This window comes from Pelophylax lessonae, assembly GCF_965119305.1.
Source record: "Pelophylax lessonae genome assembly, chromosome: 2".
Taxonomy (NCBI): domain Eukaryota; kingdom Metazoa; phylum Chordata; class Amphibia; order Anura; family Ranidae; genus Pelophylax; species Pelophylax lessonae.
The window spans coordinates 136,631,340-136,657,560 of record NC_138769.1 but is presented as its reverse complement, the minus strand read 5'-3'; the positions used below and the strand labels follow the sequence as shown (position 1 = coordinate 136,657,560).

At 44.5% G+C, this 26,221-nt stretch overlaps 1 protein-coding gene across 1 annotated transcript; it reads left to right on the top strand.

Moving 5' to 3' along the window:
• The first annotated feature begins 1,965 nt into the window (after positions 1 to 1,965).
• On the top strand, positions 1,966 to 18,409 carry TXNDC17 (thioredoxin domain containing 17). The gene is made up of 5 exons (XM_082244759.1): positions 1,966 to 2,159; positions 11,595 to 11,676; positions 16,219 to 16,294; positions 17,574 to 17,655; positions 18,295 to 18,409. The coding sequence occupies exons 1-4, from the start codon at positions 2,015 to 2,017 to the stop codon at positions 17,640 to 17,642; spliced, it is 372 nt and encodes a 123-aa protein (XP_082100885.1). The 5' UTR covers positions 1,966 to 2,014; the 3' UTR covers positions 17,643 to 17,655; positions 18,295 to 18,409.
• Positions 18,410 to 26,221: the final 7,812 nt, after the last annotated feature.

Sequence of the window (26,221 nt, the reverse complement as noted above, 5' to 3'; positions counted from 1 at the left end):
ACCTTGCCCTCTTTCCTTGGCACCGTGAACAGGTTTGTATAAAAAAAAAAAACAAAAAAAAAAAAACAAACTCTAAGCGCCGGTTCACATTACCGCAAAGCTACTTGCAGGGGCGACCTCCGAGATCGCGGTGCGAGCAGCGCGCCGCGACCTCGGAGCGGCCGCCACGGACTTCATAACATTGAAGTCTATGGCGGTCGCCTCCTGGTCGCCCCAAAGAAGCTCCGGACCCTTTTTCTAGGTCGGAGCGACTTGTGTCGCTCCTATTAGAACGGGTCCGCAGCTTCCCTATGGGAGGCGACCTGTGAGGCGACCTGTGAGGCGACCAGGCTGGGAGACCTTAAGGATCTAGATTATCCAGTGCGAAACCTCAGCCGGCATTGCTTGTAGATCACCAGGAGGATCCCCCTGAATACTATCTAGCAAAGTGAGTAAAGATAAATAAAAAAAAATATTCTTAAAAGAATAAAAAAAAAAATCGTTGACTAGGTCCTACTCCTTCACTAGGCAGTAACTAACTGTTTTGCTGGAGCAGGGTTTATGGGGTTATGCCTATAGGGACAGCCCCGTGGGCATGGTGAATTGCTTTTTTTCCTGCCTAATACTACTCCTGCAGGGGCAGCATAACCCAATGTATAAGAAGTATGAGAGCTGCGTCTGTCAATGGACGATAGAGAAAAAGAAACGCAGGAGGTGATCAAATACCACCAAAAGAAAGTTCTATCTATGGAGAAAATTACATATATTTTGTTTAAGCACAGCATTGCATGACCGTGCAATTGCCAGTTAAGGTAACACAGTGCCGTATTGCAAAAAGCGACCTGGTCATGAAGGGGGGTAAATCTTCCGAAGGGCAAGTGGTTAATGTGGGGTGAACAGGAGTAGAAGATTGAACCATCTTACGTCAAATGAAAATTTTCATTCAATTTTCCACTTGTGTGCACTACATCCCACATAGGAGATCCTTTTACAGAATGTTCAAAGCAAATACAGATAGGGGGGAGAGATATGGACACAGAACAGTCCCCTGACACAAAGCTGTGACTACAGTAGTGCCATTTAGAAGTTCCCCCCCATGTGTCACCTCCACATCTGCCTATTACCTGAGTACCTGAGTACCCGACCGTCTCCTTCCTCGTCTTCCTCACTTCAAGCAACAGTTAAATCCGGTGTCATGGCAACTTGCAGCCACTACGGGGCCTCCAATAGACCAAACCTGCTGGGAATCGTCCTGAGGCGGGAATATCAGGACTTGTCTAACCAGAAGGGATCAATTCCTAACACGACAGGGGACACAAAACATCCTAGCTATTTTGATTTATTTTACTAAACCTGGAAAAAGAAATACAGATATTGTGTTTAGTTTAACTCTAATAAATACAACCGCTATTCATCGCCAATACGTCCCTAAATAAAGATGGCTGCCGGTGCGCCACATACAGGCATGTTACTGAGTTAGCCGCCGGGGAGTAAACACTACTGCATTTCAAAAACCGAAAAACAATGCGAGCAGACGGAACTTATATTGCACGAGAGACAGGCTATGTGGCTGCTGCGACAAAACAAACTTACCTTCCTGAACTCTTCTGCACATGCGCAAGGTGACCTGCATCAGGTGTCCTATCAGATTACAAGGGAAGCAACTTTCCGACAGAAAAAACAAAACAACGTACTGCGCATGCGCTATGCGTTCTACTTGGAAATAGGCTGTAAAGTGAGGAGAGTGATTTTAGTTCCGCTTTCAACTAATGTGTACCTAACTAAAGATGGCTGCCTGCGTTTTATTTAGGTAATAAAGCTTTACAAACATGCAAATATATAATAATTAGACATGTTGTAGCTGCTATCGTGCAAAAATCGGGTAAAGCGGTTTATTTGATGGTTTGTTGTGATAAAAGATATCTACAAGTGATGGCCCCGCCCATTTAGGTGTAGGGAGTCACTGGTAGGAAGCGTCTTCCAGCTGAGCATGTGATGAGCTGTGATATTACCTCCCAGTCAGCAGAGCACAGCCATGGCTGCATACACGGAGGTGAAGGTGCACGGCTATAAGGAATACTGCAGGGAGGTGGAGACATACCGGGGGAGGACGGTGTTCGCTCTCTTCTGTGGGGATAAGAATCAGGATGGGGTGAGTTGGTGCCCGGACTGTGTTAAAGGTACTGTACCCTCTATATGATTTCTTCCATTTGTTGTGGCATATAAAGACAGTACTCAATGTAATTCTCATATCAGGGCCATGTACTGGGATGTCTTCAATATCCTGACCTGACCCACCACATAGTAGTTAAATGTTGAATCCAAATCGGGATAGAAAAAAATCCCCCTAGGTTGGATGGAACAGGCGTGCAGAAGACAGCAGTGCGAGTTCCTGAATGCATGCAAACTGTCTGTCAGCTGTGGTCTGAATAGCAACCCACCACAGATCACTTTTCAGAGGGAGGTAAATTTCACTGACCGTGTGGATGAGGCCCTAAAGTAAACTCTAAGCAGTTTTTTCCCTGTTTTTGGTAGACTAAGAGAGAGAGAGTTATAACCCTAAAAGACAACAAGAAGAGAAGGGCGCACCGACCTAGTGCTAATATTACCACTACAAATTTTTTTTAAAAGTATATGATGTACTCCCAAAACACTTGTGGGTATCACGCATATAAACATGATCAACACATGATCTCCAAGGCACTGCACGGTGCTGGATAGCCTGCGGTGATCCGCATGAGTCTGCTAAGGCTAGAAATGCAAGCAAAATACTACACTGACCACTGACATAGATCGATTCAGCGCTCACTGCAACAACATGAATAATGAACCATGCATGGTGAATGCAATAACAGTCAATGAATGAAATCCAAAAACCTGTCCATGGATATGAGACTCCAATGTGACGTCCAGGATGGATGGGAATGTGATGGTCTCTGATGTAACAGGTGTGGGAAGTCCAGGGGATATAAGGGTGTAAAGACCTGCCACTCCTAGGTGAGGAATCCCTCCAAACATGTAATACTGTGTAAAAATGTGTTTTTACACAGTATTACTTCTGACCTGGCGCCCTTGTTTTTCCTTTATCGGCTGAGGCGTTTCGAGGGTGAACCCTCTTTCTCAGAGCCAAAAGGTGCTGCAAGAGCACACTCCACACTGGCAAGGGGCTAAATGAAGGGCTGGCTCCACCCACTCCTGTCCCGCCCCACAGGTGGCAAGGGTCAACAGGAGGGGGATGGATGGAACACTGGAAAGAAGAACCAGCAACTCCATCTAACCCACCAATAGCGGTCGTGGTGGCCGCAGTGCTGGTATTGGTGGTTCTTCTTTCCAGTGTTCTCCTGTTGACCCTTGCCCCCTGTGGGTTCGGGACAGGAGTGGGTGGAGCTAGCCCTCCATTTAGCCCCTTGCCAGTGCGGAGTGTGGTCTAGAAGCACCTTTTGGCTCTGAGGAAGAGGGTTCGCCCTCGAAACACGCCAGCCTAGTCTTAGACTCATGCAGATAACTGCATGCTATCCAGCACCGTGCAGTGCCTTTACTACCTTGGAGATCTTGTGTTGATCATGTTTATATGCGTGATACCCACAATTGTTTTGGGAGTATATCATATACTTTTGAACATTTTAATCTTTTTAGTGGTAATGCACTAGGTCGGTGCACCCTTCTCTTCTTGTTGTCTTTTAGTGTGTTTTGGATACCTTTGGTCCTGAGGGGGCAGCAAGACCAAAGTAATAACTAATTTAAGTCCACTTGAACGTCTATATACTTTCCTCCATCATATATCACTTGAGCGCAGGAGATTTGTTCTAAATTTTGGAGAGTTATAACCCTGTCAGGTTTGAGGGTTTTTTTTTTTTTTTTCAATATCGAGATTTCCCTTCACTTACTGTTCAATAACCAAAAGAAGAAGTGGGAGGAAATTCCTCCCTAGTGAGGGAATCCCTGGTTGTCACCAGAGCTCGTGTCCCAAAGGGGACTTTCCCTTTAATACTGTTCTAGAAAGAACACATCATTTGGGCTTTAAAGTGATTGTAAACAATCACCTTGTAAAACAACCCATTAGGCCTAAAATTAACATTAAAGGAAAAACATTTGTATATAGATATAAAAATACTTTTATTAATACCTTATTTTCCCTTTTTTTTTTTCTATAAGTGATTAAATTCCCTCTGTTCTCAGCTGCATAAGAGCTAGGGGGAGGAGAAGCAGAAGCAGACTGAGCTTCCCAGTGAATGGCTGTGCATGGAAGGGTGTCAGGACAAGTCTGATCATTGGAGGAGAGCACACTGAGTTCCCAGCATAGCTAGAGAACTGACCACGCTGTGCTCTCCTGTTTAGCGTGGTCAGTTTTTATTAGGAAAGCAGAGGGACTTTGTAATACTTTGGGGTGACATCGGAGCGACTTGCATAGACTTCCATTATGTGAAGTCCCTGCAAGTCGCTCCGAAGTCGTGGTGCATGGTAATGCACAAGTCACCCCCGAAGTAGTAAGGAGTCGTGTCGCCTCAGTGTGAACCGGCTCTAATGGGGACACAAATAGCAATAAAAACCTGACAGGGAATTTAATCCTTCTCTACTCTATCCGAAAATGTAACAAAAGTGTATAAAGTGATACTAAAGGCTTCTTCTCCTAATAAAATTAAAAAAAAAAACTATGTATGTATGTATGTACTCATGCAGCCCCAGACCATGACACTCCCACCACCATGGTTGACTGTAGGCAAGACACACTTGTCTTTGTACTCCTCACCTGGTTGCCGTCACACACGCTTGACACCATCTGAACCAAATAAGTTTATCTTGGTCTCATGAAACCACAGGACAAGGTTCCAGTAATCCATGTCCTTAGTCTGATATAATGTGAATACTGTGGCGCTAATCCTATATAAAATTTCCCAAAATGACTGGACGAAGCAGTCCTTTTAGTGTCCACTTCAAATGGAAGAAAATGTGGAAGACTGCAGACCCGGAGAACCGCCACCAAGCACACTAATCACACCACCTCTTACCAGATGAAAATGACCTCCATTATAGAGATCCGATATGGCCAAATGTGTAGGGGCAGAGAGCGATCCTCCTTCCAATATTGCAGGGCTCACAGTTTCAACCGTATACAAGATAATAAATAGAAAGCAGGACACTTTCATAGCGCAGACTGCATTAAACTTTTAATTGCACGCAAGGTTAAGAACACTTACTGTAAGAACGAACAAAACAGGCATCTTAGCTGTTAACCACTTACCGCATTCTAACGTACCGATATGTCGGTACACTTTGCGGGCTTATACCGGGATGATGCCTCTAGTTAGAGGCATCATCCCGGTACCGTGGTTTGAAGCCGACGGTCGGCTTTCCGTCGGTAACGACCGATGCGGCTCGGGAGCCGCATCGGTCGTTACCGACGGAAAGCCGACCGTCCCCCCCCCCCCCCTCCCGCCGCCTTCCGTGGCTTTGCTCGGGGCTCCCGTCCCACCGGGAGCCCCGAGCACCCAGCCGGCACGTCCGCCGGCTGGATGGAGTCCCGATGAATGCCGGAAACGGCATCGATCGGGTCTCCGATGATGTAACCCGGAGGCGGCGTCTATGACGTCACTTCCGGGTTACTGTGCTGCAAAAGGCGGCAGTTTTGAAAAACGGCTGTATGCAAAAATGCAGTTTTCGGCGTTTTGCATACAGGGAAGTGTAATGGAGGGGTATAGGGTCTTTTAGACCCTCGATCCCTCCATAAAGTGTACCTGTCACTGTCATTGGTGTCACAAGGGATGTTTACATTGCTTGTGACAGCAATAAAAGTGATCAGATTTTTTTTTTTTTTTTTTTTTAAAACCTGTAATAAAGTTAAAAAAAAAGAAAAAATAAATAGGAAAAAAAAAAAATTTAGCCGCCCCCGTCACCGTTAGCTCGCGCAGAAAAAAAACGTATACGCAAGTCGAGCCGCGAATGAAATGGCTGTTCAAACCACACATGTGAGGTATCGCCGCGATCGCCAGAGCGTGGGCAATCATTTAAAAAAAAGGATGGCCGCTACGTCTCCTTCACGTATCGGCGTGCGTCACCGTGAGCGCCAGCCGACGTGTTTCGTCATCAACAGACATAACTCACATTTCTCTTTGGATCTGTTTATTATTCCAGATTTGTGTGGCTGCTTTCCGTTCCTAGACATTTTAAGTTTGATTTATTGTGAGTTTTTAGCGCAGCAATATTGCTATTTATTTTCATGTTCTTAAGTCTGCTTGTCTTCAGCAAACTGTGGGCTTTCTTCTGCATCATCTTTAGAAGAGGCTTCCTTCTGGGACGACAGCAATGCACACCAATTGGGCTGACCCCCCACCCCTAAACCCTCTGCAGCAATGCTGGCAGCACTCATAAGTCTATTTCCCAAAGACAACCTCTGGATATGATGCTGAGCACTTAAGCCCCATACACACACGCAGATCGTCGTCATACAAACGTCGGCGGACGAAAGATCTGCCGATTGTATGCGTGTTAGTATGGTGCCTCCGACAGCTGTCTGCACACAATCCGCGGACAAGAGTCTTTCTTGCAAACATGAAAATTTTTGTCTGCGGACACCAGAACGGACAATTGTTTGCCTGTCAGTACAGAAATCAGCCGACAGACCGCAGATTTGCAAGACTGGGCATGCTCAGAAAATAAAAAACACAGGGAAAGTTAACCATTACATGACATCACTTCTGCAGTCAGCTGAAGTCTGCGGACAAAATCCTTGTGCTGTCTTTGCACTTTTCAACAGACACCGACATCCCGGGGAGAAAAGACGAACATTTGTATGACGACGATCTGCGTGTGTGTATGGGGCTTTACACTCAACTTCTTTGGTTGACCATGGTGAGGCCTGTTCTGAGTGAAACCTATCCTGTTAAACCACTCTTGGCCACTGTGCTGCAGCTCAGTTTCAGGGTCTTAGCAATCTTCTTATAGCCTAGGCCATCTTTATGTAGAGCAACTGTGAAATATTCACTGTCACTGGAAGTGAAAAACAGATACTTAATTTGCCAGCAATATCTTCATATAGAAATATAAAGATTTAATCCCACTTTACACTGGGAGACTTAGATTGTTGTAGACCAGAGGTGTCAAACTCCATTTCATTGCAGCCGCATCACCATTATGGGAGCGCCCTCAGAGGGCCTGTAGCCCACCACTATCAGAAGTCAAGAGCCCCAACCCTCCCTTACATCACAGTGCATCAACTTTACCATGTGCTGCTGTTGGGAAGAAGCTGGAGGCAGAGCTGGGAAGCAACAACTGCAGGGTCTGGAGGAGTCTGCTGAATGCTGAGACCAGTGGAGAGGAGGGGGTGCTGCGGATGAACAGAGAGGTGAAGGATCTACATCTGCATCCTCCTCCCTGCTGTCAATCTGCTGAGTTGGGGGGGGGGGTCTCTCTGCAGCTGCAGGGGGAAGCGCAGCATCTGGCAGAGGAGTTCTGTCCTCTCTGCTGCCGTCTGCTGAGACAAGGTGAGGGCAGAGATGAGGGAGATGCAGCAGCTGCAGGAGAGGAGCAAGGGCCACATGAAATGGCCTGGAGGGCCGATTTGGCCTGCGGGCCTTGCGTTTGACACCTGTGTTGAAGACCATTGCCATGAAGTCTGTGATTCCTAAATAATGTGTGTATTACATATCCCTCAATGTCAGACAGGTTTTCTCTATTGTTTGTATATTGAGATAATGTGTATTCCAGCTTCAATGTGAGAGAGACAGACTGTCATTGGCAGACTTGCCCTATTGTCTGTTTTGAGATAGAATGTGTATTGTGTTAAAGTTTACCTGTCCCATTGTTAAATGTTAATGACCTCACATTGTCCTGTGCAGATGGCTAGATAATTAGTTTAGGTTAATTCTGTTCCTGTATACACTTTCATCTGCATATGATACTGTAATCAGGCAGAGGGGAGAGATTGTGTACACTGTATGGGAGTGTAAAAACCTGTTTTCATTGGATTGTGAATTTCAGGGCCTGTTCCCAACATGGTCCACCTGGGCGGTAACCTTGTGGGGGAAAACTGTATAATGTACCAATAAAGTTGGAGTTATACTTCACCCTCAATCTAGCGTCCTGTCTCTAGTTGGGGGAAGCTGCTACAAGGGATTGCTATGCTCTTCATACTCCCTTGGATAATCACTAAGCTCTTGACATTGGGAGGGAAAATTGCTAATTGGGCACAATTTGTCATTTCTGCAGTGTTGTCACATAAAGATATAATAAAATATTTAAAAAAGTGAGGGGTGTACTCACTTTTGCGAGATACTGTGTGTATGTATATATGTATATGTATATGTATGTATGTATGTATGTATGTATGTGTGTATATATATATATATATATGTATGTATGTATGTATGTATGTATGTATGTATGTATGTATGTATGTATGTATGTATGTGTGTGTGTGTGTGTGTGTGTGTGTGTGTGTGTGTGTGTGTGTGTGTGTGTGTGTGTGTGTGTGTGTGTTCTGTTCTCACTACATGTATGCCCCAGGCGTGTGCAGCTCATCATACAGCTAAACCTTTAATCCTATAATAACCAGTCCTTTTGTAACTTAAGGCTTTATTCCAGTAAAAGAATGGTGGTCACATGAAACAGGTTACAAGTCAGATGGATATGCAAATAGGATTGTGAATAGGTGAAACTGGAAATAAACAGACAAAGCAATCAGTGTACAAACATAAACAATATATGCACTGAGTATATAACTAACAGTTCTGAGCATACCAGCGATGCTTCCGAGAGGGTTCAGGAATCTCCTACAGGAACCTCAGATGCTGTCTCCATGAGGTAAGTCTAAAATGGAGATTTTCTCAGAGAGGGGTGGAACTAATATCCAGCAATAGAGAGCAATAGATACCATAAAGTGCTGTACAACAACCGTCTTTGTCACAGTGGCATCTTGTGGACAACATTGGTATTGCAAGTTCCACTAACATTAATTACTTCCAAGCTGAAGGCATGACACTCCCCGTCTGGTATCATCAGATACCACTATTTATTCCTCAGATGATAACAACAAGACTAGTTCAGGAACTGGTCTGAGGAACAACTTTGTCTCCTTGATTCTCTGGATCTGGACTTCCACTTTACATGGGAGTGATGATGTGATACAATCAAGTGAGCGATGTGGTGGTGACCAGGAACTATTAGAGGGTTTCTCTCGTCTGAATCTAGGTTGGCTTGTCTTAGCCGACCACCTACCCTAAGTAGTCCATTTTGATCGAGGAATGAGTCAAGTTTTCTCAGGGCACTGTCTCTAGGGATAGGTTTTCCGTTCAAGATACAGTCAATCTCCTTAGCATAGGCTTCATGCTGTACAGTGTGGATGATAAGATCCTGAGACTGCTGTAGTTCTAATGCTGAACTGATCCTTTGACAATGGTGCCATGCCTTGCGGTCACAGCTGTTTGAGTCACCTTTAAAGGAGCGAGCTATATGGATAAGACAAGAAATAGCTCGAACAAGTGTCTTCCATTTTGAGAATCTGGTAAATCTGTCAGATTTAAGCTGACAACCTGAAGTTGCAGTATGAAATGTTGAGATCTCAGGACGGATGTCAGTATCTGAGTCTGGATCTATTAGTTCAATCATGTCACTTTTAGGAAAAGTCTGTTCTACATCGTACAAGAATGCAGATCCTGTAAACCATGTTGTGTCTTTAAGGTTACATGCAGCAACAGCTCTTGTAGCATGGTCTGCAGGGTTATAGTCAGTAGGTACGTAGTGCCATTGTGTTGGACTAGTGGATCTCCTAATCCTCAACACTCTGGTGTTGACATAAACATAGAAACGTCTGGTCTCACTGTAGATGTAGCCTAGAACTACCTTGCTGTCTGTGTAGAGCTGAACATCTTTAAGGCCAATGTCCATCTCTGAGGTTATTAGTTCTGCAAGTTCAACAGCTAGTATTGCAGCACAAAGTTCTAGCCTAGGTATAGTATGCTCAGGGTGTGGAGCCAGCTTTACTTCCAAGCTAAAGGCATGACAGTGTGTGTGTGTGTGTATAATATATATATATGTGTATATGTAGGTGTCTTACCCTTGCCTGCTTTGTGCAAGGATTTTGCACACACAACCCTCAATCCTACTCTTCTGGTGTCCCCTGCACACATTCAGCTGTCTGAATGTAGCCTTAGGTTTATAAAATACAGCCAGATGTTAAGTAGCATATAAACATTCCAGCAACATGGGTAGGATCTAATCCCACATGAACATCAGACATTGCTCGCTTAGCGGTGAAAAATGTTTTAAAATTTCCCTAATTATTCAAACAGAGATCACCCAGATTAATCATTCGAGTAGAACTGTGTTGCTCTACCTACTGAACCCCATCAGTTTTGCAGGGCAAATAATTTCTTTTAAAGTGTTTTTTAAACCTAAGAACAAAAATGTAATGTATTACAGTTTACCAGTCCTTTGATGTGCTGGCTGCATTTATTTTTTTCCTGCCTATTACATTTTCTGCAAGTACAGAAAAAACATGTTGCTCTTATTAGATATGCAGTGTATTTGTACCTTCTTTTTCACTGAACTGAAATCTCGAACAATGCCATCAGCTTTCCAATCTTCAATGAACTACTCAACAACTCCATCTTATGTAATTAAAATGAAGAGGGAGGAGATATTTGTAGTCCAAATCAGCAGAGCAGCCTACTGTGACAGGTAATTCTTCTCTGGCACTGATAGGTGGCACTGGTGAGACTGCACTGATAATGCAAATGTCCCTTTTAGAGAAGCCGGTTATCAGCTCTCTTCTGCCTACTCATGCTGTCAGCATGGGGAAATGAGTGCCAATAATCGGCTTCTGTTTACATCCATGATCACCTGTGATTGAACACATCGGATTATGTGGTAAAGAGCCGCTGATTGTCTCTGTACCTCAATCTGTGATTTGCAGCGTCCGAAGGACAGTATGATCAGAGTGCACCGCCTGCGCCTTGCAGCAGACGTGATCATGGGAGGCCCCCATATGACGGCCTCCCAGAATTGATCGTTTGTGCTGTAGCTGTCATTTGGATATAGCGTGGTCTGCAACTGGTTAATTTAGGGGGGGGGGATGTTTTTTACTGATCATTGTGGGTTGCTCGCTGTACACCTCCTGCACATCCCAATCTTTCCTCTTGCACATCCTCACTCACACAATGCCTACAGTTTCCATTGGCACCAGGCCACTTATGGTGCTGATCACTGCCTTTCTCCGTGTGACACCATAGGGGGCTTGGTGTCACTGGAAATAGACAGCAGTTTCAAAAGCTGATCGGATAGGAACGGAAACAAAGACCTCATTTAAAAAGGTACTTTGAATTTGCTGTTTTTAACTCGGATGACAAGGTGAACTCCACCTTAGGTTATGTTAATTTTATGGGAACTTGTATACAGTAGGTGTTTTTAAAATTTGGCTGCAAAAGATGTACTATTTTAGCCAACAGTCATTTATTGGCTCACTCAGTAGTTTGTAGTGCAAGCTTTTGAGGCACAATAGACTCTTCTAGACTCTCTGGTTCCTATTGTAAATAGGTGTAGAATGTGTTACCATTACATACATGAAAATGTTATTAGATCATATTTCTCATCCTGTGTACATTTTATTTCTTTTGCTGTAGCTGAACCAGTCATTCGAGGGGAAATGAAGCACCTCCCAGAAGGCTCAGTCTTCATATACTGCTTAGTTGGAGAGAGACAATAGTAAGTCTAATGGGCCATACACACTGTAAGATTTTCTGAAGACTTTTTTCCTTTAGACTTACCAAAACCATATAATATGAGGTCAAACCTAAACACTTTCAATTTGTATGCAATCAGGCAAGCCCTTGCACTACATAGAAAATGTAAATCTGAAGGAAATCTAACCACAAAAGTTGGATAGTGTGTATCCAGCTTAAGGCTCAACACACACACTTCACAATGAGACCATACAATCTCTGTACAGTCTACTTTAGATCCAATGAAACCTTTCAGTATTTCAGCGGGTTCTTTTAATGGAGCATAAAATTGATCTGAGATTTTAGTTGTCTGCCCCCAAGAATAATTACTCCTGGCAGATATACTTTGTCTTCATGGTAAATGAGACCCATCAAGTTGCACTTAAAACAGTTTTTTGTGAACATTCTAGACGGTGTCACTGTGTGGTATATTTTGAGAGTTGGACTGTTTTAAAAAGGCAGCTTGGGGTTACAGAGAGCCAGACTTAACATTGTATTTGTTTAAAATGCTTTACAACAGTCAGTTACAACTGGCATTTAGGTGTGTTAAGCTTGATAGCGGTTTTATGGCATAGCTTAAAGCAGGGCTTGACAAATTTTCCTGAAATCTAGGAGCCAGCTAAAAAAGTTAGGAGCCAGTTTTTTTTTTTTTTTTTTTAAACTAACAACCAAGCTTTATTTAATAAAACGGATACTAAATTTACACATAAATACGACTAGAACGCCACTCTCCTCAATAGCGCAATTGGATGAAAACCGACTGTCTCTTTCCATCCGATGCCATCTGATCCGATCCACGGGATGGATAGAAAATAAAACCACCATCCGTCTGCTTTTGGCGGACAGGATCAGATGGCGGCAGATTACTGCTCCATAGAGGAGAATGAAGGGTCCGATCAGGTCTGCCTGAAATACTGACAGGCGGACCTGTTCAGGGAGCCCGTGTGAAAGGGGCCTTCGGCTGGGGCATGGCGATGAGGGAAAAAAAAAAAAAGATTTTATATATATAATTTTTTTTTTTATTATATTTATTTTTTTTTTTTAATAATTGGAACAAAAATAAATAAAATATATATATATATATATATATATATATATATATATATATATATATTTATATTTATTTTTTAATAATTAAAAAAGAAAAAAATATTATTTCGTTTTTACATTTAAAAAATAAATTAAATTAATAATAAATAACCACACTCCCTGTCAACGGTAACTAACTGGACAGGGAGATGGCATTGTGAACAAACAGGCAGTGGAAACAGTAATTACAACAGTCATTACTCCCAGCCACCACAAGAGGGCGCCAGTTCCCCATTGGATGCCTCTCATCTCAAGTAGGCCGAAAAGCCAGGGCCTCAATTTTCGGACGGCCCGGAAGTCCGTGCAAAAATGACAGGAAACCTTCTGCAGGGCATCCCAGGCGCCAGGTCGCTAATTCTAGTCGCAAATGCGACCTGGCGCCCGGGTTTTGTCGAGGCCTGGCTTAAAGCAGATCTTCACTTTTTTTTGTGACCCCCCCCTCTTTTCTGGGTTGTGTGTTATGCAGAGTTCAGATCTGGATCCAGCTTGTCCTGCTGAGATCCTCTTCTGCCACTGTTCAGGTCCTGCGTTGCTATGTTCTTGTGTGATGTCATCGGGGGGGCTGCCAGCTCTTCCGTGCTCGGCCGGCGGTCCTTCTGATGACGTGCTGCTAGGTCCCTTCTCCCTTCTCCTTTTGTAAGTAAGACTATGCCTCCTGGGATATGTCATATGCATATCCCAGGAGGCACAGGGAGCACAGTGCATGTCATTTGCCTAGGTGAGTGACATGCATGGTGGATGGGACCGAAATGTTATTATTTTTTTTTTTTTTTGTTAATGAACCGCAAACAAACAAAAGAAAGCAATATTTGTGTCCCAGATAGGAGGAGCTGTGGAGAGGAGAGAATTTTGTTTTGAGGCTGCAGATCTGCTTTAATTACAGATCTCTGGTTAAATGCTGTTTACAATGCCATTAGTGCTCTACAAAGAGGTTTTTGGAACCAAACTTCTGTTATGATGCTTCTAAAAGTCATAATGAACTTTTTCTTTTTAGCCTGTTTATCTTTACCTGGGGATTCTGACAGTAAGACCGCATTCACACTGAAGCTGCACGACTTCGGGGGCGACCTGTGAAGTCGCGTGCAGCGCGACTTGCACGGACTTCACAGAATGAATGTCTATGCAAGTCGCTCCAGGTCGCCCCGAAGTAGTACAGGAACCTTTTTCTAAGTTGGAGTGACTTGTGTCGCTCCTATTAGAACGGTTCCCGTGCCACACAACGGACCGTGACAGACCGCGACTTGTCAGGCTGACAAGTAGTATAAGTGTGAATGGAGACTAACACACTTCCTCTCATAAAGTGTCTCCACTTTGGATGGAGAAGCAACTGGAACACCTTTGGACAGCAGCTTTGTCAATCTTGGGAGAGAGTAATGTTAGATGCACTGGCAGATTTAGATAAATGTGACTAAGAAATTAAAGCCAAACTCCAGCTAACACACTTTAAGCAGTTACAACCACATTTTTTTTTCTCTTTTGACATAAAGCTTTACATAAATGAATAAACTATGAACATTGTAAGCAATCCAGTCAGGCCTATGGACAGTTTTTTGCTCATTGCCATCAAATCCCAGCATTGTGGGGTGCCTGGGAGGCACAGGTGCAGCGTCCAGCCCTACTTCCTGGAGCCTGTCCATATCAATGGCAGGCTGCAGTACACGGGAACTGGGACAGGAGGCTGAGATTTGTCATTGATGGACCAAGTATTAACTGGCTTATCTCAACCCTCTAACTGCTATTTTTGCTGGACAGCTTGATCTGTTAAAAGAAGTTGAAAAATAACACTTTGCAGATCACCAGGTGCAAATAAAGGGGGGGGGGGGGGGCGACCCTAGAAAGCAAATATCAGTGCAACCGCCATATTTAGTAATTCATAATTTTCAGTATAATTATCTTTTGTTTTGGGGAGAAGTGTGGGAAAAAAGGCATACCTACTTACTTGCCTCTATGGCTGCAGCATTACTGTTATGCTGTAGCTGTCCCCCGCCGACTTCTTAAGCCTGAGAATAGTGCCTTGCAACGGGTCTTTTGGGGCTCAAACAAAATAAATAGCCAACATAGTGAAGTCCATTTAAGAAAAATGTAATTTGTGCATAAAATATTACATGCAAACGATTCTTGTATAGGCAGCTTATAGGAAGAAAGGCTATTCTTCAGGGAACGCTGTCTGGTATGCGTTCCACGGCGGACAGGAAGTGACATCAATGGTTCAGTAAAACCGGAAATACGTACATTTTTCTTAAACGGACTTCACTATGTCGACTATTCATTTTGTTTGAGCCCAAAAGACCCATTGCAAGGCGCTACCTAGTAGAGTGGCAACATCTAACAGGTGGAATAAGGACTCATCTCACCAAATACTGTATAAGCTTCTCTGACCCCGAGACTGAAAATCTGAGGGTGCATTGTTTCCGGTGAGTGGGGATACAGGAGGGGAGTGATCCACCCCGTACTGCCAGATTGGTCTGAAGCACTGCAGCACTTTCTATAACTTCAAGCACCTTTGTATACTTTATGGACATTTTTGCACTTTATGTATATTTTGTGGACTATTTAGAGCACTATTGCACTTCTATATTAATTGACACTTTATTGCGGTTTCAGATTTTTTGCACATGAACACTTTTTAATATATAAATTTATGATTATTATAGATGGAAGCGCTGTTTTATTGTTAGTATTTAGGTGGAATATAGTATTGCAGAGCTGCAGGCACTCAGTCGGAAGTTTGACAGAATATGAATCTTGATTTGACACCCCCTTCCCCAGACATCATTAACCTTGCACTAGGGAGCATGCAGTAAATGTTCACCGAATGCTCTATCTAGATAAACTTTCTTCTTTCACCATCTCCTCCTCCTGCTTAATGTCCCCCTGCTCCAAAGCACCCACCACATACCATGTTGAATGCACTTGGCCTGGTATGGTTGGGGGGGGGGGGGCAGCTTGCTCATCTATTCTCTTCCCCCCCCCCCCCCCTTTTCCTGGCTTACTAGGCTGCATGTTCAGGTAAGGGTCGGGGACCAGAGCCTGGTATGGATATGGGGGAACCCCACGTTGTTTTTCACTCTTGATGTGGAAAGGAAAGCAAGAGTGAGAGGAGTAGGATGGTATCTTGGCGGTGGTCCTTCAGAAGATGCTAGTTAAATGGCTTTCTCTGGCTTAATTAAATGTTTTTAAAGTAGCATTAAATCCTTCTCTGTATTCAGTATAAAGTCATAAATTGTTACCTCCTTCCAGGTCAGTGACTGCTGAAGTATTAAAGCCTCAAAGTTACAGGCAACTAGCATTTTTAAAATGAGCATTTTCTCTGCACAGGGTTTTTTTCTTTTTTTTTGTTACCTTTAACATACAAGTTGTTGTTGTGGCTTCATGTTTTAAGTCCTTGTCCATATTACTGTTGCTAATTCATGTACTGCCTGTTTCTTTCATGTAGCTGGAAGGATCCAAATAATGATTTTAAAAAAATCCTGAAACTTACTGGTGTTCCCTCTCTTCTTAAAGTTGGAACGGTAAGCTTCTTCTCATTGGTTTTTCTTTAATTTGTACATCAGAACAGCAGAAAGCATTGTGCCATCGTACTACCTTAAAGTGGAGTTCCACCCATTTTTGGAACTTTAGATCTTTGTAATCCCCTTTAAAATGGCTTTTACCAATGGAAACTTTTTTTTTTTTTTTTTGCTAGTAAATACCTTAATTTTGGCTTTATTCCTCCTCTCCTCACTTCCTGGTCCGATCGGCGATGACGTCATTCGGCGATCCGCAGTGTCTGCTGGGATGTATTCTACTTGCAGTAGCTGTATCTGTACTGAGCCGTGCCTGCCCCGCCTCCGCCCCGCCTCCTCTCATTGAATTGCATTGTATGAATGTATTAAGGCTGTTCTCTGCCCAGCCTCCGCCCCGCCTCCTGTCATTGAATTGCATTGTATGAATGTATTAAGGCTGTTCTCTGCCCAGCCTCCGCCCCGCCTCCTCTCATTGAGTTGTATTGAGAGGAGGCGGGGCGGAGGCTGGGCAGAAAACAGCCTTAATACATTCATACAATGCAATTCAATGACAGGAGGCAGGGTGGAGGCTGGGCAGAGAACGGCCTTAATAAATTCATACAATGCAATTCAATGAGAGGAGGCGGGGCAGGCACGGCTCAGTACAGATACAGCTACTGCAAGTAGAATACATCCCAGCAGACACTGCGGATCGCCGAATGACGTCATCGCCGATCGGACCAGGAAGTGAGGAGAGGAGGAATAAAGCCAAAATTAAGGTATTTACTAGCAAAAAAAAAAAAAAAAAAAGTTTCCATTGGTAAAAGCCATTTTAAAGGGGATTACAAAGATCTATGTATTCCAACCTATTAAAAATGGGTGGAACTCCGCTTTAAGCAGAGGACACTGCCTGCATGTGTACAGATATGCATATGTATGAAATAGCAGTCTGAGGCAATCTGTGAAATCAATCAGTAAGCTACTAAAACCACCAGGAAATATTAGAGCTGTACCAAAGTCAGGAGGTCCTCACATGTAGGATAGATGGGTCTTCTACATGAACCTGAAAACTGTGTTGTGCAACGTTCTGCCTGTTTGCTTGGTATACCTCATTTCAATTTAACTTGGATTCTAATAGGTGGCTTTGAGAACGTTCCTCCATTGAATGTAGTTCTTATAGATTGACCGAATAAGGCAGGCAAACTAATTCCACCCTCTAGTGAATTATACTGTTTTTAGTGAGGGTTTTGTCTGTCCATTGATTTTCTCTGCTGCTGTGTTGTGTTGATCCTGAACTCTTTTCCAGGCACAAAAACTGACAGAAGAAGAATGCTTTAAACCCGACCTAATCCAGATGCTGTTTTCAGATGAATAAATATTTTTGCAAAGTAAGTGTTTGGGAAACTATTTCATAACCTTATAGTAAGAATGTATTCAAGTAAAACCATTATGTGCTTTATCAAAGATGAAGTTCATTGATTCTGTTACTGCATAAGCTTTAGGCCTCATGCACACGGCCACTTAGCAGCTCGTGTGTGCTGATGTGTAAAATCCCCAGTGCTTTCTGCTACTTGGAAAGCTACAAGTGCTGTGTACAGCCGCCAATACAAGTGAATGGTTGTACGCGGCCATGCTTGGGTAAATGCTATTGACTTCTGAATCAGTGTTTTACCCATATATGTGCTTATGTCTCTTCTCTGCAAAGTGGAGAAGCACCATATGCACATGTCCGGGTAAACGTTGATGCAATAGATGTCAGAATTTACCCAAGTATGGCCGCATACAGCTATTAATTTGTATTGGTTGCTTTACACGGCGCGTGTGGCTTCCTGAACACCAGAAAGTACCTTCCGCCTCCGCACACAGGAGCTGCTAAGTGTCCATGTACGTGGGGCCTTAGTCATATTTCTCTGCATTTGAATTTTCACTTAAAATAAATAGGTTGTACCTCCTTGTCCTGCTGGCATGCCCTATAATAATGCAAATTATCACTTCTTCCTTTTTTTTTTTTTTTTTTTTCTTTTTAGGATCCATTTATACAGAGCTTCTGGAGTCACACAACTTTATCTACTTTTTCTACTCCTAGCTGTACATTCTGTCTAGGTTATTTGCAAAAAAAAAAAAAAGTAATGATTATGTAATACCTAAAAAATTTTTTTTTTTTTTTCTCATAAATAAAGTTTAATAAAATTTGAAACTCTGTTTTATTAATCTGAATCACAATCTCAATCTGTTAAAATAAAGAAGTAAAATAAATCCAATGTTTTTAAGCTTGTATATGTTGTTGCTGAGCATACAATGTACTGGAAGGCATATACAGGAACCATAATGGGGATGTGTCAGTCAGTCAGTACCTCTTGTTGTGGCATCGAGAATCCATGGCTGACAGAGTTATTATCACTGGGGAATGCCTAAATCCTGTCACTTGTCTACTTTTTCATTTTAGTTTGTGTTCTGGAATTTAAAGAAAAGCATTGTTATGGGATTTGATAGGGCAGAGATAGAGGCAGCCATCATTGTATGCATTTTCTTTTTCTTCCTCAAAGCTGTATACAGGCGCCAGGGTACAAAACTCCGACTTACAAACGACTCCTACTTACAAACGGATGGAGACAACAGGAAGTGAGGAAAAATCTACCCTAGGAAGGGAAATTCACTTCTGTAAGAGTTCTCATGGAAAAAATGTGTCTCCACTGAAGATTTATCTCTTAATTTTAGGTTTCCGCAATTACCCAAAATTTTCAAAATACAGTTGTCATAGGGACAGAAAGTGAGGTGAAATTTTCTAAACAGGTATAGACAGCAAAACAAATGGTACAGGGGTGTTAACCCATCCCTATGCTATCCAAAAAACGTAAAAATTATTATTTTGGCTGGAGCTAAACTTAAAAAATGTACCTGTTTCGACTTGCAAACAAATTCTTGTTTGTAACCCGGGGACCGCCTGTATTTATATTTGTATAAAATTCCTAGTATATTTGTATAGATCAGAAATTTGTATTTAAATAAAGTTTTATGTGAATAGTCAAAGTTTACCCTTGTTATGCGCTTTAGACTTCCTTGGACACCAGTACTGGCCAGAAGAGGGAGGGCAGCACTGTGTCTAGTGTTTTTCAGTATAACAATGGTAGGGGGATGGTGTGCTGCAGCTTACTGTCCAATCAGGATGGTAAGGGGAAAATCAAAACTTCTACTGCCTTGTTTGCCTCCAGTTATCCATCAGCTAGGTCAGTACTATTAACAGGATTTCATGGGTGGGGAAAGGTGTCAGATTTTAGATATGGAGGATGGAGAATATGTACCCAACATTTCATGTTCCTGATATTTTCCTGCTGTATCATGTACTTGTATGAAAAAAGTATCCTGTTCTCTTTGTATTGCTTCCTTTTGTGTAAAATACACGCTGATCCTGCCAGTTCCCCATCTGTTCATTTTAAACTGATCACACTAGGCACAAGAGCACAGCATGGTAGTTTTTTGGCTGTGCTGAGAACTCAACCAGCTCTCCTCCAATAAATAGACTTTTTTGTGTTGACCTACACACACACACACATACATTTTACAGGGCAGATCAGTGTCCTGCTGTTTCTCTTTTCTGAGCTCCTTATGCAGCTGAGAGCTGTGTGTGTGTGTGTGTGCGCGCGCGCATATAATCTCACAAAAGTAAGTACACCCTTTACATTTTTGTAAATATTTTATTCTATCTTTTCATGTGACAGCACTGAAGAAATGACACTTGGCTAAACTGTAAAGTAGTGAGTGTACAGCTTGTATAACAGTGTAAATTTGCTGTCCCCTCCAAAATAACTCTACACACGGCTGGCAACAAAAGTGAGTACACCCATAAATGAAAATGTCCACATTAAACCCAAAGTGTTAATATTTTGTGTGGCCACCATTATTTTCCAGCACTGCCTTAACCCTCTTGGGCATGGAGTTCACCAGGGCCTCACAGGTTGCCACTGGAGTCCTCTTCCACTCCTCCATGATGACATCACGGAGCTGGTGGAAGTTAGAGACCTGCTCAGACCATACACCGCACACTGCATCAAATTGGTCCACATGGCTGTCGTCCCAGAAGGAAGCCTCTTCTAAAGATAATGCACAAGAAAGCCTGCAAACAGTTTGCTGAAGATAAGCATACTAAGGGCATGGATTACTGGAACCATGTCCTGTGGTCTGATGAGACCAAGATAAACTTATTTGGTTCAGATGGTGTCAAGCGAGTGTGACGGCAACCAGGTGAGGAGTACAAAGACAAGTGTGTCTTGACTATAGTCAAGCATGGTGGTGGTAGTGTCATGGTCTGGGGCTGCTGGCACTGGGGAGCTACAGTTCATTGAGGGAACCATGAATGCCAACATGTACTGTGACATACAGAAGCAGAGCATGATCCTCTCGCTTCGGAGACTGGGTATTCCAACATAACGACCCCAAACACACCTCCAAGACGACCACTGCCTTGCTAAAGAAGCTGAGAGTAAAGGTGATGGATTGGCCAAGCATGTCTCCAGACCTAAACGTTATTGAGCATATGTGGGGCATCTTTAAATGGAAAGAGGAGGAGCGCAAGGTCTCTAACATCCACCAGCTCCGTGATGTCATGGAGGAGTGGAAGAGGACTCCAGTGGCAACCTGTGAAGCCCTGGTAAACTCCATGTCCAAGAGGCTTAAGGCAGTGCTGGAAAATAATGGTGGCCACACAAAATATTGACACTTTGGACCCAATTTTTATTTAGGGGTGTATTCACTTTTGTTGCCAGTGGTTTAGACATTAACCACTTCAGCGCCGGAAGATTTTAACCCCTTAATGACCAGGCCATTTTTTGCGATTTGGCACTGCGTTACTTTAATGAAAAATTGTGTGGTCGTGTAACGCCGTACATAAATACAAATGATGTCCTTATTTTTCCCACAAATAGAGCTTTCTTTTGGTGGTATTTGATCTCCTCTGCGGTTTTTAGATTTTGCGCTATAAACAAAAAAATAGCGACAATTTTGAAAAAAAAACTATTTTTACTTTCTGCTATAAAGCATTCCCAATAGAAAAATGTAAAAAAATCAAATTTTTTTATCAGTTTAGGCCAATTTGTTTTCTGCTACATATTTTAGGTAAAGAAAATCCCAAAAAGCATATTTTAATTGGTTTTGCGCAAAAGTTATAGCATTTACAAACTACGGGATAGATTTTGAGACTTTTTATTTATTTGTTTATTAGTAATGGTGGCGATCAGCGATTTTTAGCGGGATTGTGACATTTCGGCAGACAGATCGGACCCCTAACTGATATTTTTGACACTTTTTGGGGAGCAGTGACATTAATGCAGTAATCAGTGCTAAATAATATGCACTGTTACTGTATAAATGACACTGGCAGGGAAGGGATTAACACTGGGGGTGATCAAAGGGTTAAAATGTATGCCTGTTTGTACTTACTAACTGTAGGGGGGGGGGGGGGGGGCTCTGTGACAGGCACAGAGAGATCGGCATTTCAAGTTAGCTGAAACTCATGATCTCTCTCTCTCTGCCTGTGTGACAGAAGACCTGCCTGGTTTGTTTGCATGAGCAGGCGGGTCTTCTGTCAATTTCTGTGAAGATCGCGGGAGGCCGCGGTCTGACTCCCGCTGTGTCTAATCACAGTGGGAGCGCGGCTCCGCGCCGCGGAGACCACGTGCACATAATCGCTTAGATCTACGTGATTATGCGTAGCCGAGCCACCCTCCCGCAGTAAATCTGCGTGGGGCGGTCGGTAAGTGGTGTGTTGAGGTATTTTGAGGGGACAGCAAATTTACACTTATACAAGCTGTATACTCACTACTTTACATTGTAGCAAAGTGTCATTTATTCAGTGTTGTCACATGAAAAGATATAATAAAATATTTACAAAAATGTGAGGGGTGTACTCACTTTTGTGAGTACTGTGTATATATACATACAAATGTTTTGCTTTTACATCTAAAAACCGTATGCATCTGTTTAGATTTAATTCCTTAACCAGTTCCTGCCCGCGCCATAGTCGAAAGACGGCTACAGCGCGGGCTCTAATTTCCGGGAGGCCGTCTTTAAATGGCCTCCCAGTAACAGGCTCCCCGCGCACACGCATTGGGGAAAAAATCTGTGTTGGCCGTGTCCCTTGGACACAGCCAATCACAGATCGTGGTGAATGGCCAATCACAGCGGCCATTTGCCACGCGATCGGAACATCCAATGAGAGATGATCTCAAATGTAAACATATGAGATCATCTCTCATTGCCAGCTCTCCTTCCTCACACAGAGACTGCGTGTGAGGAAGAGGAAAGCCGATCAGCGGTTAGGGGACACAGAGAAATGTAATCAGGGCACTGATCACCAGTACCCTGATTACACAAGAGGGAAATAAAATTCCATAACTGCCTGCCATCAGTGCCCATAGTGCTGCCAGTCAGTGCCCATCAGTGCCTGCTCATCTAGGCACTGACTAGCAGCACTATGGGCACTGAGTGTGGGCACTGATGGTGCTACTCATCAGTGCCACCCTTCAGTGTCCAGCAGTGCCACCTCTCAGTGCTCATCAGTGCGGCATATTAGTACCTCCTCATCAGTGCAGCCTCATCAGCGCACATCAGTGAAGGAGAAAAAAAAAAATTTTCTTACGTCCTCCGACAGTCGCCGCCTCTTCATATTCGTCACAATGGGGGCATTAGACTTTGCTCCGTAGGAGTAGCTAGGCAACAGAATATGTCAATATTAAAGCTTTTAACATATCCCCACCCCCAGGGGGTGGCCCCCTCAGTCTATACCCTCCTGCTTCCTGTTCCATACCTCAGTTTCAATGTCTAGCTTGTCAGGAGTAGCTGGATGTCTCTATGCTGGGGCATTTTGTCTCAGCCTTTCTCTTCCTTTTTTTGATTTTATTTGAGTTTTTTCTCTCTCTCTTTACTTGGCTGTTACTTTTGTCAGCATTAGTTAGGTCTTCTGATGAAGAGGATCGTGCGGGCTGGGTCTCGGGCTGATCCCCCTGGTCGCAGGTTGTGGGTCAGTGGCTTCTCAGCCTGCCATCGAGCGTTCAGTCAGGTACTTTTCCTGGCACTCTGAACGACCCATCCCTGTTCGCTGCAGGGATGCTATGGTGAGGTGGCTACCTCACTGGACGCCATGCGGTTTCGCACCGCAGTTCTTCTGTGTCCTGACTGCGACTCTCCCTGTCCCATGTGCAGTGGCTTGATCGCTTGTGCGGGTTCCCCACGCCATTTAGAAGGTAAGTGTACTCTGTGTGGGGACCTGTCTGTTTGGGGGGGTGTCAGTCTGGGACTGTGTAACCCTGCCTCTGTTCACACTAATGGACTCCCTGTCTGTCTTGGCTGCATTCTGTGGGCTGCAAGGAGGGGGGCTATGCTGCACTGTTCTGTGTCAGACTGTGTGCTGTTTTTTACTGTGTGACAGGCTGTGTGCTGCGGGGCATGATTGTATCGTGTTATGCACATTTGCGGCGGTCCGCCATTGTTTTAATATACTGCATGTGTTTTTGGCATTTTCACTATGTGTGAGGAGCGGCGTTTCGGCGCCAAACGCCACCATTTTGGCGGCGCTCGCTCCGGCCTCATGCTGGCACTGCAGGCGGCCATTTTTTTTTAGCCTTCCATAGGCTTTCATAGAGCGCCCTGTATTGCATCATCTTTTTCCTGGGCGCACCGATCGTGGCAGCAGCAGCGGTGGTCTCCCCAGGTTTTATCCTCTGTATCCCTGTAATCCTTGCCTGGGTTTGTACTTTTCCCTGTGGGGGTCAGCTTTGTGCTGGTGTGTGAGTGTGGTAGGCTGCGCTCGCCGCGCTTTTAAAGGGGCAGTTACCCTTTGTTCTTCTGCTAACTTTTGGGGGCATGGATTCTCAGGAAAGCAAATTTCCTCCCACCTTTGTGGGGGGCCAGGGGACTGCTGCTGATTCCCTCGCGGGGGGTGATTTGGCTACTGTGGTGGCTAACCTTGCTGCTCAGGTGCAAATGCTTGTGGCTGCTCATTCCACAAAACGGCCCAGAGTTTTCAATTCCCTCTGATTCAGAGGGTGATGGTAATGGGGCTGCTATGGCTGGGGTCTCCTTATCGGGGTCCCGTTCCTCCCTAGATCTTGTGGGGTCTGAGGTGGAGGCTGAGGTTGCAGGGGTTGATGATTCTCCCCCTGGCTCGTCTGAAGAGCTTGCACTCATGGATGAATTGGTTGCTTCTATCAAACATACACTGCGTTTGCAGGATGAACTATGTCCTCCTGCTGTCCTGGCCTCTTATGGGACGCAGCGGAGACGCAAGAAATCGCAGGTTTTTTCCTTGCACTGAAGATTTTCAGCGCGCTGTTAGTGAGCTATGGCGCATTATACGCGAGCTTTTTTCTTGCCAAGTGGGTTCAAGCTGCGTTATCCTTTCACACCCGCTACTGATGTACGTTGGTGTGTGCCGTCTCTGGTGGATCACGCGGTGGCGGTTTTTGGATAAGTCCTCTGCGATTCCTGCTGTGGATAACCCGGTGTTCCGGGATGCCACGGACAGGAGGCAGGTGTCTCTTGCCCGTCATACTTATTCGGTTACCGGTTCTATGTTAAAAGCTATTTTTGCTTCTCTTGTGGCAGCTCAGGCTGTCGCGAATTGGACGCAGGTGCTTAGGCGCGTCCTGGTGGCTGACTCTGTCCCACCGCCGACGTTGGATATGGTGGATGATATCCATCAGGGTGTCATGTATTTGTGTGATGTGGACTTGGATATAGTACCGTTGGCTGCACGTGTACACAGTGTGGCGGTATTGTCTCGCCGCCTGATTTGGCTGAAGTGTTGGTCTGTGGACCAATCTTCGCGCAATACCTTAGCTAATCTGCCCTATAATGGATCTCGCCTTTTTGGCGAATCCTTGGATACACTGATAAAAGGGATCACGGGTGGTAAGGGCACGCTCTTGCCCCAATCCCGCAAGCCTAAGGCTGCTACTGGTAAGAAGCATACTTCTTTTCGGCCCTCTCAGGGGTCCTTTCGTGCCTTTCGGTTGCACTATAGGGCAAGCCCTTCAAAGGTCAAGGCTCCCAAAAGAAGCCGTGGACGGGTAAACAGAAGTCCGGCCAGTCCGGATCCGCTGCCCATAACGATGCGACCTGAAGGGGCGCCCTCACCCAGTTCTGAGGTGGGGGGACGCTTGCTCAGTTTTCTTCAACCCTGGCTGGCCCGTGTTCGGGACAGGTGGGTTCAGGAAGTCGTTCGGTCTGGTTACAGGCTCGAGTTCCTCTCTCGGCCGGTGTGCAGATTTTTTCCCTCAAATCTTCAACTGTCTCCGGAGCGTTTGCGGGATCTGCACCTGGCGGTGCGGGACCTGCGGGCTCAGGGAGTGGTGGTTCCGGTGCCTCATCGGGACAGATTTTACGGGGGCTCTATTCCAATCTGTTCACCGTGCCCAGGAAGAGGGCAAGGTACGTCCGAGTCTGGACTTAAAGGCTCTGAACCCCTTTGTGCGGGTTCGCAGTTCCGCATGGAATCCCTGCGGTCGGTGGTGGCTGCCCTGTTTCCGGGGGAATTCATGGCCTACATCAATTTGAAGGATGCGTACCTTCACATCCCGATTTTCGAGGGTCACCAGAGGTACCTTCGATTCGCCATTGCGGAGGACCATTGCCATTTCGTGGCGATACTTTTTGGTCTCGCTTCGGCTCCACGGTGTTCACCAAGGTGCTTGCACCGGTTCTGGTTTTGTTGGGAGCCCAGGGCATCCCTGTCCTGGGGTATCTGGACGACATTCTAGTTCGGTCTGCGACCAGCCAGGGTCTGGTGAAGGACCGGTCCGTCACGATGCAGACTCTGCAGGAGTTTGGTTGGACGATAAATTTTCCAAAATCAACGCTGTGTCCGTCAGTGTTTCTTCCCTGCCTGGGAATGGTTCTGGACTCGGTCCAGGCGAAGGTCTTCCTACCGGACGACAAATTCAGGACTCTTCAGGAAGAAGT

Bases quoted from the DNA above. Each gene is read 5' to 3' on its own strand.
- TXNDC17 (XM_082244759.1), top strand. From the start codon at position 2,015: ATGGCTGCATACACGGAGGTGAAGGTGCACGGCTATAAGGAATACTGC. The intron at 2,160-11,594 runs GTACTGTACCCT...CTTTTGCTGTAG, and splicing joins GTGCCCGGACTGTGTTAAAG to CTGAACCAGTCATTCGAGGG. The intron at 16,295-17,573 runs GTAAGCTTCTTC...ACTCTTTTCCAG, and splicing joins CTCTTCTTAAAGTTGGAACG to GCACAAAAACTGACAGAAGA.